The 14,355-nt window shown below is 39.7% G+C and overlaps 1 protein-coding gene across 9 annotated transcripts in view; it reads left to right on the top strand.

Annotated features, from left to right (window-relative positions):
• The window catches only part of TRPM3 (transient receptor potential cation channel subfamily M member 3), an 803,813-nt gene that overhangs the window by 564,330 nt on the left and 225,128 nt on the right, over nucleotides 1-14,355 (top strand). For all 9 annotated transcript variants that reach the window (XM_086684995.1, XM_086684993.1, XM_086684999.1 and 6 more), the window contains exons 4-5: nucleotides 818-1,031; nucleotides 4,716-4,840. In XM_086684995.1, the coding sequence (XP_086541121.1) occupies nucleotides 818-1,031; nucleotides 4,716-4,840 (339 nt within the window). The remainder of the gene's footprint in view (nucleotides 1-817; nucleotides 1,032-4,715; nucleotides 4,841-14,355) is intronic.

The following is a 14,355-nucleotide window of genomic DNA, read 5'->3' as shown; positions in this document are numbered from 1 at the left end:
AAGTCCAAAGCCTGCTTTGGTCCTTCCTTGTCTCCTGAGGTCCCAGCTTCTACTCTGTTTTAGGAATCTGGATGTTTGCTCTTTAAATGCCCGCTCAGCAATGCATTTCAAAAGGCTTTCAAATGTATTTGCCCGGTATTTCAGTTGTTTCCAGCCAAAGATGGAAGTCCTTATATAATTAAACTGAGATCTAAATGAGCATGTATATGATTATATAGATGTTTATCATTGTGTGTACTTATAGCATTTCCTTTATATATACTTAGTATCGCTTATTTCCAGTTGAATCTGCTAACACCTTGAAATCTGATATACACTTTCATTTTTTAAGATTATTCTACAAGAACAATGGGCACGTCTTTTGTCACTTGTCTTCTTTAAAAGATAAATATTTGGTATTCAGTTTTTGTAAATTAAATAAAGATCGTCAGCTATTGCCTTATTTTAAAATTCTTATTACATGATGTAGAACTGCAGAATTTCTCAAAACCTCTCAAAGTGACAGGGTCGCAGAAACATCTATATCTACGTCCAGTTGGTATAACTGGGCAAAGCTGGGCTCACAGTGCATTTTAGAAAATCAAACAATTTTAAAGTCCATAATAAGTCACAATTTCAAGAACACCTTTAAAAGTGGCAAATGCCTTCACCTAACGAAGACTCTCGTGGTAAAGAAAATGATTTGCCTCTTTTCAAAAATCCGCTGTTTTAGGAGATGTTTTCTTCTCGTGCTACACCTATCCTTGCAATCGGGAAGGATAAGCCCTGGCAGCCAGCCCTCCCCTGTCTCCCTAATCGGTGGCCACTCTTGTTCTAGTACGTGCGAGTATCCTTCGATACGAAACCTGATCTCCTCCTACACCTGATGACCAAGGAATGGCAGCTGGAGCTTCCCAAGCTTCTCATCTCTGTGCACGGGGGCCTGCAGAACTTTGAACTCCAGCCAAAACTCAAGCAAGTCTTTGGAAAAGGTCTCATCAAAGCGGCCATGACAACCGGCGCATGGATATTCACTGGAGGGGTTAACACAGGTAACTGGAAGTCAGACAGAGGCAACCTAAGGCCATGAGAATGTTGTACCTAAGATCATTTTCTCCTAGGGCTAACGATGTTGACATTCCCACAGCTATCTCTCTTCCCCATGTGTCCACGTTCACTGGTTCTCCCTCGTCTCACAGATTCTTCTGCCCTCCCTTAACCCACACGATAACCATACAGTTAGTTTTCAACCAAGAAGAATTACTTACACCTGGGAAGCAGGTTGGGCTATTTAATACTTGACTATCCAGAATTTGCAAACATGACTAATGGAATTTCACAGGATATTTTCAGTACCTCAAGTTGCCAATTAAGTATCCAGTAATTTTTCAAAGAATAACTTTTGCTCTAAATTTGGAAGCTCTGTGTCTGATCTTTAAGTAATTTTAAGTCAGGTGCAACATAGCTCTAAATTTTGCAAAATGCCCATTTTATCAGGGACATAAATTGTGACGGCAACATCTGGAGTATTGTGTGTTTATTATTTAAAATAGTTTATTAAGGGGCACCTGGGTGGCTCAGTCAGTTAAGCGTCCGTCTTTGGTTCAGGTCATGATCTCACGATTCATGGGTTCGAGCCCTGCAACAGGCTCTGTGTTGACAGCTTAGAGCCTGGAGCCTGCTTGGGAGTCTGTGTCTCCCTCTCTCTCTCTCTGCCCCTCCCTCACTCACACTCTGTCTCTCAAAAATAAACAAACATTAAACAAAATTTTTTAAATAGTTTATTAAATCAACTCCAACAGAAGACACATCACACTCTGAATCCAAGCAATTTTTTCTACCTGCCAAATGAGTTTCTCTATATTGTGATACAGGTAGGCTGTCAAATCAATTCTCCCAAACCTTTAAGTGCTTACATGCAGCACATTATTAATGTGGAGCCGATAATGGAATGGATGCCTGTAAATTGCTCAGACATATTTCCCCAGCCTGACACACTTCCCCAGAAGTGCCCATTGGAAGTACACAAGTTATAGTGTAGCATGTTCACTCAGACTTGTTTCCAGGCTCCGTGCAGTGTGGAGTTGTGGAACAGTCTGAACATAACCCTGGACCAGCGAATTCATCTCAATACTGTTTACTCATTTGTTCGCAGCTTGGGTGATATGTGACCAAGACCTGCACTCAGAATTCTCGTCAATACCTAGAACTTGTGAAGGCTCAGCCTGCAACCCTGTAGGCACATTTCAGCAGTGAACTCTGCACATGGCCCCGCTCCTCATTGTTACGTGAAATCCTGACTCAGTCTGTAAACTGACATGTTCTTAGAATGCTCTGTGTCAGCTCTTTGCTGTTTGTTTTGTAGTAATCAAGTATCTACAAAGCAATTAGCTTTTGGTGGCTGTTCAGGCCTTAGGCTCCTGCTTTCATTCAGCTTAGCTGGCATCGTTCACTTGTGATTATTCAGTGTTTTGCTTTCCTGGCATAATCTGCACCTCATATACACACCCACTCAAAGGTTTCTAAAGGTTCCAAAGAAACTCTTAACAATCGTCTGTTTCTGGGAACTCAGAACACTGTTTATTACTTTTCTTCCTTTATGAAATGCACCCCGTATCAAAAGAAGTTACAGCATGAATTCTGTAATAAACCAAAGAATTCATCTCTGCCTCACTCCAGGCTAGTGTTCAATCCAATACCCAAAGTGAAGTTCTAATGATGGCATCTCAGATTACCTGAACGGCAATAGAATTGTGGCTGATGGAGGGCATAGGAAGTTAAACTTCTTGTCCAGGATGGGCCCTGAAAGGAGTTTTACATGTGAATAGGGAAACACAATGAATACTGATATTCACAGCTTGACTCTTGAATTTTTCTTCACCAGTACTCTATTTTAGAAGATCCCTAGATAAGCTACGAAGTGAAATTGTATTCTTATCAACACGCCAGCATATCCCAACATGGATTAGTGTTATTTACACGGTTTTAGTTGATTTTTTTTTTAAAGGAGCGTATTTCTGTTTGATCTTCTGAATATTTCAGAATGGAGTGATTCACATAAATGTGTCCTCTCTCATGATTAAATTTCCTGGTGCATTTTGATAGTTTCATGCAGTATTAGAACCCTTACTCTGTGCTAGCACGTGAAGCATACAAAGATGAAGTAAGACACTGACCACCCCCCCAACCTTCCCTGCAAGGAGTTTTGCCCTTAGAGGAGACAGCCTCATGTGGGATTGTGCATCACGGAAGAATATGTTAGGTAACATACTGCACTGTTTGAGATATGCAAACTGCAGTCCTGTTCACAGGGAGGAAAAAATCAAATCCAATTGAACTTTCATATAGGAGATGGCACGAGGTGTGGATTTTTCCTTGAGGAATAGGTGGAATTTTGATAAGTGGAAATAACTTTTCTTAGAAAAGATATTTTATATCGTCTATTAAAAAATGATTATTTGAGGGGCGCCTGGGTGGCGCAGTCGGTTAAGCGTCCGACTTCAGCCAGGTCACGATCTCACGGTCTGTGAGTTCGAGCCCCGCGTCGGGCTCTGGGCTGATGGCTCAGAGCCTGGAGCCTGTTTCCGATTCTGTGTCTCCCTCTCACTCTGCCCCTCCCCCATTCATGCTCTGTCTCTCTCTGTCCCAAAAATAAATAAACGTTGAAAAAAAAATTAAAAAAAAAAAAAAAAAATGATTATTTGAGAGGGAGGTTAACAGATTAGAAGTTGCATCTTTTTTAAATGCAATTTATCTTTATTAACAGATAAGAGAGAGGTTCCGTACCATCTTGTAAACTGATTTTTTTCATTTTAACTACGGTGAGGAAGGCCACAGTGATGTGGAAGGTCATTTATGACAGGAGAGGAAAACACTTTCATTGATGAAGCTAAAAAGCTGTATTTATATATTTTCAACATAAATTTTCCACGTAATATGCCAAGGTTTTCTTTGTAAGTAGGGTCTCCACCTTATATGTCAATAAATAGGAAGATGAAATAAAGGTTAACAAAATCTGAGCTAAGTAACTACTCTATTTGAATGACCCTAACTCATACACAAACTCTGGTATAGAGTTAATATAATATTAAGCATGGTGCTTTTTTATAGGATGTACTCATGGCACTGGTTCTTAGTCATACTAACATCATTATGCTTATAGAACAAGAGAAAGATTCCCTAAGTTTAAAGAATTGTATTCAATTTTTTCTTTCTTTCTTTCTTTCTTTTTCTTTTATTTTTTTAATGTTTGTTTATTTTTGAGAGAGAGACAGAGTGCAAGCAGGGAAGGGGCAGAGAGAGACGGAGACACAGAATCCGAAGGAGGCTCCAGGCTCTGAGCTGTCAGCACAGAGCCCAATGCAGGGCTCGAACCCACGAGCCATGACATCGTGAGCCTAAGTCAGATGCTTAACCAACTGAGCCACCCAGGGACCCCTCTTTTTTTTTTTTTTTTTGACATTGGATGCTTTCTAATTTTTTTCTTAGGAAAAAAAGAATTTAAAGGAGAATAAGAAATGCATTGCTAGAGTTCATATACAAGTCCTGCAAATGTATCTGACATTAGAGCCATAAATTTATGTTCTCTTCTGAACACATGTAGAAATGTGTCAAAACTTTATATTCATTGTGTATAACCTTGTGAACCACCCTTATCACAGTTTCCTTTAGAACAATGGTGAGTAATTGCTTTAAAAAAAAAAAAAAAAGAGTAATACTTCTCTTTTTCCTCTTAGGTGTTATTCGCCATGTTGGGGATGCCCTGAAGGACCATGCATCTAAGTCTCGAGGGAAGATATGTACCATAGGCATCGCCCCCTGGGGAATTGTGGAAAACCAAGAAGACCTCATTGGAAGAGATGTAAGTCCTAGAAGCTGTCCCTGTCTGTGACTTTTCTTAAAGGTGATATCAAAAAAGTAAAATAAAATGAGAATTCAAAATATGCATATTACAGTACTCTCTTAGCCCCCACCTCCCACAATGAAATTCATGTTAGTAATAGTTTACTGCAAGACCATGTATTTTCCAAAATCTGTCTTTGTAAACTCCAATGTCAATTCTTATGATCAAAACAGGTATGAAGTAAGATTTACTAACTATCCTCTTGGTTTGAATCAAGCAGTGGTCTTTCCTCACCCATCAAATCTTGCTAGTTCTCTTGACACAGTCCAGTTAAGATGAATTAACACCAGGTAACATAGAGCAGCATGAGTTCATTGACTGCAATATTAAATGGGGACCCTCTCGCCCCAAGTCTCCAGCTTCTTTATTATTTGAGTGCCCTTCCACTAGCTCAGGAAAGCCACAGAGGAAGATGCTTTCCATTCAAGCTGTGGCTTCCCTGCTTGTGCAGGGAGTGTGCACAGCGTCATTCTAGATTTTCCTTTTGGAAACTACTCATAAACCCTTGACCATACTCTGCAAGGTGCCAACCTCTCTTTCCTTTTCTCAGGTCCAGAGCCACACATTGACTGATCAGTCAAAGGGTTTTGCCAGAGAGAATTTATCTTACTTTTTCTGAGTCATCATCTTACTTCCATTTCTTCTAGGGTCTTGTTTTTGTTTTGTTTACCACAAACAGATTATCCACAAACTCCCTGAGAGGGTTTTCTCTCCTACTAACCACCAGACTTTCTCTTTCTTATATAACTCTTCTCAAAATTCCACTGATAGGAATTGTGCTTAAGCTCTAATTGCCATACTTTATTCACTGCTTTTTCCACTGATAATTTTTACAATAAACTATTGGTCATTGCACCTCTACATCAGATGAATATAGTCTTCCCTTCCTAATCAAGGCCTGCCACAAAGTGTAACACACATGCTAAGTAGTTTTTTTCCAAGTATCTGAGCCAAAAAAAATCAAAGAGGTTGAGAATTGATGGGTCTTAAATTGCTTCTTCTATTGTGCAGCCATACACTGAAACCATCTTATTTAACATTTTTTTTTAACATTTTAATTTATTTTTGAGAGATAGAGACAGAACATGATCAGGGGAGGGGCAGAGAGAGAGGGAGACACAGAATCTGAAGCAGGCTCCAGGCTCTGAGCTGTCAGCACAGAACCCGATGCAGGGCTTGAACCCACAAACCATGAGATCATGACCTGAGCTGAAGTCGGATGCTTAACTAACTGAGCCAACCAGGCACTCCTGAAAGCATCTTATTTAATGTAACACAACATGTGTAATTTTTTTCTTCCAAATTTTTATTTAAATTCAAGTTAGTTAACATAGTTTAATATTGGTGTCAGGAGTAGAATTTAGTGATTCATCACTTACATGTAGCACCCAGTGCTCATCACAAGTGCCCTTCTTAATGCCCATCTCCCATTTAGCCCATCCCCCCACCCACCTCCCCTCCAGCAACCCTCAGTTTGTTCTCTATAGTTAAAAGTCTCTTAAGGTTTGCTTCCCTCTCTGTTTTTTTCTTATTTAATTTTTCCTTCCCTTCCTCTATTTTTATCTGTTTTGTTTCTTAAATTCCACATAAGAGTGAAATCAAACATACGCAATTTTTAATGCAATGCAAAATACTTTGAATAAAAAAAATCAGACGTCATGAAATACAGTAGACAAACACTCTTTACATCCTTCAGAACCTTTACGTGATAAGAGGTGTCCATATCGATGCTACCAAATTACATGTAGAAACACTAATTTACTAAAAACAGAGGGTAAGAAATGAGGTCCTAGTTTTATCAGTGTAATATCCTCATAACTAAAACTTACTGGCTGTTTTACAACACACATGCCTTGAGTATCTCAAGCAGCAATTTCCAAAGTGATATGTAGGCAGAACTGACCAGAAAAACAAGCATTAGTAATTTTTTTGAGAGTATCTGCAACTAGTCTTTGATGAAATATACTTGAGTTAATCCTTGCCTCAGATTCCAAGCTGGCTTTGAAGTTGCTTATGAACTAGAGCAAATATATTTCTTAGAGAATTTGAATACGCTGAAGCACCCCTGGTACCAAAAGTACTTAATAGTGCATTTTGTTAACAAATGAATTAATTATTTAAAATGTGATTCAGAAGTCATTTTTAAATGTCCATTGCTTCAGGACCTCTTAGTGTAAACCTGAGTTACTATTATTCAATTTTTGAGGAGGGGGGGAAACCATTTTGGAACTTTCTTATTCAGATGAACTATGAATAAACACCTGCTTATTTCTTTATTCAAGATAGAGTAACCAAATAATTACCTCAGTTGCCTAAACATTTGCCCACTGCCTTTTTGTGTCATTTTGTGTGTCTTGTAAATTCTATATGAGTGCAGAAAGATAGTACTTGCTTTGCATTTACTTGCCTTGCATGGTTGGAGAAATGACCCCTGATTCATCTTCCTCCAATTCGCGTTCTTTTCCTCTGATTTCACCTCTTCTTGTGCTCCTCCTTTTTACTTTCTTTCTCCCCATATTTCTTCCCAGTGTTACGCCAATAGGAACTTACACATGCCTAAGCCAGTGAGGCTGAGTTGCACTGTCTGACTTCCCAGTGAAAAAATAGCCTTGACCCCAGAGGACAGTAGGAGTCACTCATGTTCAGTAAAATGTGCACATTCATTCTCCCTGCTCACAGACGCCTGATAGAGGCACACCGTGGCTCACACAGATCCAGGTGAACCCTGCAGAGACCATCAAGAAAAGGACTGACATTGACAGATCATAAAGAACACAGGAAAAACAGTGAATTTTAGTTTCGTACTATCTTTGACAAAGTCTATTGAATTTCAATCATTCTGTATATTCCCACCCTCCCCCTCAAAATTGGGGAGTTGGAATATGCATAGGCTTTCTCAGGGTCTTGAACAGTAATCGAATTTGTTTTTCACATTATAAAGTACTCAGACCATAAATGCTGCTCTTGGTGTACCTGATTTATGACACAGTTTGAGGGAAATTTGTATATGTGTTTACTCTTCTAATGTTATGATTAAAAAGGAATATGGTGCCAGGTTGTACTAAAAAGAAGTATTTGAATAGAGTATTAGTGGTCACTTGTGAAATGTCCCCCCAAAATCATTGAAGTAGAAGTCTTGTCCGATAAGCTTCTTAAGTAGTTATAAGAATTTCCATAGCTTAGTTTAATTTACTGCCTTCTGTCCTTTTCCTTTCATCTTATATAGCCAAACCTACATATAATAAACATCAAGAATATAAACCTTTTAGCATCAGACACCAGGTATCAGAGGGAAAAATACTAACACATTATTAAAAATCTTTACCACTTCAGAATTCTATCAAAATGCATTCATTTAAAAAAAAAATGATTTGTATTTTTGGCCTAGTCTGTGTGTAGATTTCAGAATAAGGTTGAGGTGGCACAAAATAATTTTCAAGGGAAATCTAGGAAACTTATATGAAATAAAGATAGGATAAAAGAAAGGCTCTACTTCATATGCCGAATTTTTTATTACAGTAGGTTTATTTCCAGACAGAAAATATAGATCTTTTTATTTCTGTGGGGCTGGCCCTCAGATGAGCACTTTGAGAAGCTGAACACTCAAGTAGTTCTATGGATATTCTAGTGATCCAAGTTGTAGACAAGGCACTTACTATTCATCTTAGCATTGATTACCCCTTTGGAATGGCACTATAAAGGCAAAGACTAGCCCTTAACATAAAGAAGAAAGATTAACTTGCCCTTGGGTCTGCTTCTAGATATTCTTAAGCATCTACCTCGCTTCACGTCTGATCTCTTGGCTAGATTTTAGTTTAGACTTTGAAGATACAGGGCATTAGCTTCGGATTCTCACAGCTCAACTTAGAGCCTCACATGTGGGAGGTGCTCAGACCATGAAGATGGATTGGGCATGATGAAATTCAGGCTACAAGGAAAATTGACATTACAGAAAAAAATATAATGATAAATCTTACCTAGTTCACAGCTTTGTCACAGTTTCATCTCCATACAGGCCCCCAAGCTTGATTATGCTTTAGTAACTATAATGAGGGCATTTTTTAACCAAGCATCTAAATATAAAACTATTTTCTTATGTAGCAACTTAAGGTGGGAGGTGAATGGTAAAGCTTCTATGTGTTGGATATGGGAGCAAAGAAGAATGGAATGAGAACAAGCCTTTCTGTAACCCTTTTGAGAGGTGCATGGTCCACCCAACTGAGGAATGAACTACCCTTGATTCTTCAAGTTTAAATATCTTCTATTTAACCAAACCTCCAATTAATAGATCAAAACAACAGAATTTGATGAGCAATAAGGCTACAAATATTGTAGACAGTAATAATTTTTTACCCTGCCTTTAAATGTGAAAGTGAATATTGTTCAGCTATTAAGTTCTCACTACTCTGTCATTTCTCCATATGATTCCTACTGCCCCATTCTTGTATTACAACCCATAATCTACTCTTGAGTCAAACTAAGCTCAAGGCTCACCTCCACCAAGATGTCTTCCATGACTAACTTCACCCATAATGTCGTATCCATGATTATAATTCTCCTACAGACCTCCTCTTCCCCAATTTTGGTAAAAGTTCCTCAAAATTAGAGATTGAATTTTTGTTTGTTTCTTATCGGCCACTAATATGATATTTGGTGTGAAGGTGAGGCATTGATGTGTGACTTAAACTCTGTAAGAGTTGATTTCATCATCTTAAAGTGGACTCCAAAAATACTTGCTCTATATTTATACAATCTGTATGAGCATAATCATAATAGTAGTACTTAGAACTTATTGAGCTCCTGTTTGAACTCTCTGTGATTGCATAGCTTAGGCTTATGAGGTATGTATCATTACGTAAGAAAACTAAGTAAGAGTTACTGTCTCCAAAGCCCATACTCTTTTTTTTTAAATACATATTCATTTATTTTTTAGAGAGCACAAGCAGGGGAGGGGCAGAGAGAAGGGTACAGAGGATTTGGGGTAGGCTCTGTGCTGACAACAGCAATGCCCAATGTGGGGCTCGAACTCACGAACTATGAGATCATGACCTGAAATGAAGTTGGATGCTCAACCGACTGAGCCACTCAGGTGCATTAACTAATAGTATGCCAAGTGATCTATAAGAAAATATTTAATGATGTTTTTATTATTAGTTGAGATACTGGCAACTATCTTATGCCTGTAAATTGGACTCAAAAATAAACTACAAGAATGACCAGAACTATTTTCTTTGTCCCTAGAGAATTTCTATCTGAACAGATAATGAAAATATCCCCAGTATAAAGTCAGGAAAGAATATCCATTGAATTATGATTTTTCCATGACTCATTTTAGCCTTATATTTCCTTACTTTAGAAAACAGTCTGACCAGAATTGTTTCAGGTAATTGAACAGTTTGTGAATCATTTGTAATTTGTCTTTTCTCAAATCTAGATTAACAAAATACATGCCAAATTAAAAATCTAACCATGATTGTAAGAAAAAGCACTTTTCATTTTAACTTGCAGATAAAATTGTATTTGGGAAGATTTCCAACACATCATCTTATGTGGTTATTAGATTATCATGACTTTCAATGATATCTTCTATTTCGCCCTGAAGTATATATTTATTCTCAGGATTTTATAACCTTTAACAGTTCTTATATTTAATTGGAAAGTGTTGTTTTGATGTCATCTCTGTATTTCAGGCCCCCAAAACTGAGGTTTAATAGTGCATTTGTCACCTATTTCTCAGGCAAACCAAACAGGATTTCAAATTGTGAGCTAGGAAAACCTTCCAGTAGTGGTTCTCACATGGAATTTATTGGACTTCCAGGACTAGGTTATATAAGATGTATCCAGAGGATTCGAGAAGAGAAGTTCAGAGACAAGGAGACTCACCCAAGTGTGTTGCAGTTATACAAGAGCTAACGCTAGCTAACCATGGACCATGTTCAGATTCTAGGCTACATTCATTGACATAGGAACTGCTGTTTCAGTGATGACAATGTTGAGCTTGGATTTGGATGTGCTGATTTCAAAGTTGCTTTGAGATATCTATGTGAAAATGTCCAGCAGGACAGTAACCTCCAGTATGAGGTGGAGTTGCAGAAGCAAGATCTGGCTATACCCTCAGACTCAAGTGGCACCTGCATATAGATGAAAATTAAAGCCATTGTGGTGAATGGGATCACCAAGGGAGTGTATGTAGAGTAAAGGAAAGGAGGGCCTACACCTGGATCCTGGTGGTGTCCAATATTTAATGGTTAGGCAGAGGGAAACCAAAAGAAGGGCTGAGAGGTAGAAGCAAAACCAGAGGCTGTTACGAAAGCCAAGGGAAAAGTGTGCTCCAGGAGGATAGAGTGAAGGGCAATGTCAGGTACAGTTGAGAGGCTGAGGAGGATGAGGACTTGGAAATGTTCATACAGTTCATCAAAACAGATGTCACTGGCATCACCAGTCAAAACTGTTTCCGAAGAACGATGAAGGGGCTGGTCTCAAGTCACTGGGTCGAAGAGGGAGAAGGGGAAGAAGTAGAGACAGCCAACGGAAACTAACCTTTTCAAAGTTTAGCTCTGATGAGAAGTGATATGAGTAGCTGAAGGGAGCCGTTATTTGTGAGATTTTTTTCTTCAAGAAGGGAGAGACTTGAGTCTGTTTATGTGTTGATGGTAGGGGAGAAAATAAAGGTAGTGGGAATATAATTGAGGAAATATGTCCTTGATCGGCCCCAAGATGATGGGGTCCAGAGCTAAAGGGAAGAGGAGCCATCTGCATCCTTGTAACTGAAGAAGAAGGAAAAGAGTATGTAAGCAAAGCATTGGTGGCAGGATATTAAAGTGTCAGCCTGGACATTTAGCATTTATCCATGAAATAATAATAATAATAATAATAATAATAATAATAACAATTGTCATAAAAGCACCACTTTTGTTGAGCTTAAAAATGTCAGCACCCATCACAGATGACCATTTAATTCTTATAATGGCATTCAGAAGTTGTTGCTTTTAGCATCACTCTCATCCTTCCGTATCACTGATGATAAAACTAAACACAAAACGATTAAGTAACTTGCCCAATCTTACATAACTAATAAGTCACATAGCTGGTATTTCAGCCTTGGACATCCAGCTCCCAAGACCACATCCTTTCCTACGATGCAGTCTGACTTCTCCATGATCATAGCAATCATTTATTTGAATGCATATATGTGTTTTAGATCTCATTTAATCTTTACAGTGCCCCCGCTGAGGTGGTTATATTCATCATTAATCTCCATTTCCATATGGAGACTCTGAGATGCAGAGGGTAACAACCTGTGTAGGGTCACCCAACTAGCTGTTGTGTAGGTGAGGGAGTCAGACCATCTTCCCAGTGAGAAAAGATGGCGTGAGGAGTCAGACAGGTGCACTGAGACAGTGGAGGATGGCAGCCCCTCCACAGCCCCAAAGCTGACTGGAGCCCTGGAAAGATGCAGGGGGGCTCTAGAGGTCATGAAATTACGATGCACCAGTGATTCCAGAATAGAGAGGAGAGAATACGTTTTGAAGTCTCAACATAACATTAATATACTATTGTGTTGTCTACTGCTGTGTAACAAATTACCCCAAAACTTAATAGCTTAAAACAACATTTCTTGTCTCATGGTTTCTGTGGATCAGGAATGTATCAACAGCTTATCTGTGTGGTTCTGGTGTGGGCCTCCCTTAAGGTCACAGTCAAGATATCAGTTGGGGCTGCATCATGTAAAGGATTGAATGGGAATATGGTACCTTCTTCCAAGATGATTCACTCACATGGCTGTTGGTAGGAGTTCCTCACCATGTGGACCTCTCTAGAAGGCAGCTTTATTATGGCAGCTGGCTTCCCCCAGAGTAAATGATCCAGGAGAGCTGAAAGGAACCCTTTTATGACCTAGTTTCACAAGTCATACACCATCACTTCTGTTTTATTCTATTTCTTAGAAGTGAGTCACTGAATCCACCACAGACCAAAAGGGAAGATTTTCAGAGAATTTTTTAACATATATTAAAATCACCCCACTGACATGTGGTGACTTCTCACGCAAGTAACCCCTTTTAGAACTCAAGGTCATTTTCCCACTGCTAGTAAGCTCTTCATGTGGATCGTCCATGGCTCCCCTCAGGACAGGGCAAAGGGAAGTGAGCCCATTAGAACAGAAAGCCTGTAATGAGGACACTGTAACCCTCTGCAAGCCCATGAGTTGAGGGACATGTTTTCAAAATGCTGTGGAACGATGTAATTGCTCATCCTGTGGATTTTGGTAGGAAATATGCAGCTGAGGTATCTGGGCCCTCTTCGGGATAGATCCCTGGGTTTGCTGGTTTCTTGTTTGGATTGCTGGGCTGGAGGCAGCATCTGGGTTTCATATGACCCTGCTTTATCCCTAGACTTACCGCCGGGCTGGCTGAATAGGAAATAACGAGCCCAGTGTCCCTGTGAGCGCAGACCTCGCTATGATTTGAGGACACACAGTGCCTTCCTTTATTTGTTTTTCATCTCATCCTCCCAGCCCCCTGTTCCTTTATCTCCAACACAGAGGCTGCTGCCCATGTCTCAACAATATCCCCTCATCCCTCCCAGAGACTCAGGCCTGATCCTAGGAGAACCTTGTCCCACCCCTTTGTTTCTCTTTCTCCAAAGCACAGACCCCATCTCGCTGCCTGCTAGTGCTTCTCCTGACCCCTACATGCTATGCAGTTCTAGGTGACCCATCTGGAAATCATCTCATCAGCTGTCAGAAGGATTTTAGCGCTCAGCTGAGCCACTGGCAGAAATGTCAAGCAGCAAAACCAATCAGAATATCCTTTATGAACTTAAAATCAGGCTGGGCCTTCCATCTTCCCTCTAAATGCCTCCTGGCCTGCACAGGAGCATAAGTTCTACATGCTGCATAGAGTCAGAGGAAGGGTGTTAGTGGGGCACATTTGGGCCAAAAGACTTTACCTCTCTGAACATCTATAGTTTTGCCTATAAAATAAGCATGGAATGGATTAATCTATGAGAAGGTGTCTATCACAGTACCTGACATATAATAAACGGTCAATGAACGCTACTTTTCTTCCTGCCTAATGTGAAATCATAGTGCTGTTAGGAGGGAAAGGCTGATTCAATGTGCCACACGTCCCTTAGCCTGCTACTTGTTAGGGGCATGTTGATACATACCTCACCAGATTGTAAGTTCAGGGATTGCCCAAGGCCTGTGATTGATGACTCAAAAATCCAGGTTAGCTCAAGTCAGTTCTGTTCAGGAAAGGAGCTGCAGATGAGCACCCTGCTCTTGCATTGTGGAAAGGGCCACCAAAGAAAAGAGACCCCAGGACATGAGTGGACCACCTTTGTGTCAGTTTTCTGTACTCACTTGGAAGAAGCAAATGTACTTTTCAACACAGGCTGTCCAGACTCAATCCTACAGGTAGAAAGCCCTCAGAAATTATAGTCAAACCCTCTATTTTATGACAAACTACCAA

The sequence above is a fragment of the Puma concolor genome, chromosome D4, assembly GCF_028749965.1.
Source record: "Puma concolor isolate L17-30 chromosome D4, mPumCon1.1.hap2, whole genome shotgun sequence".
Lineage (NCBI taxonomy): Eukaryota > Metazoa > Chordata > Mammalia > Carnivora > Felidae > Puma > Puma concolor.
This window is presented reverse-complemented; position numbering and strand designations above follow the sequence as displayed.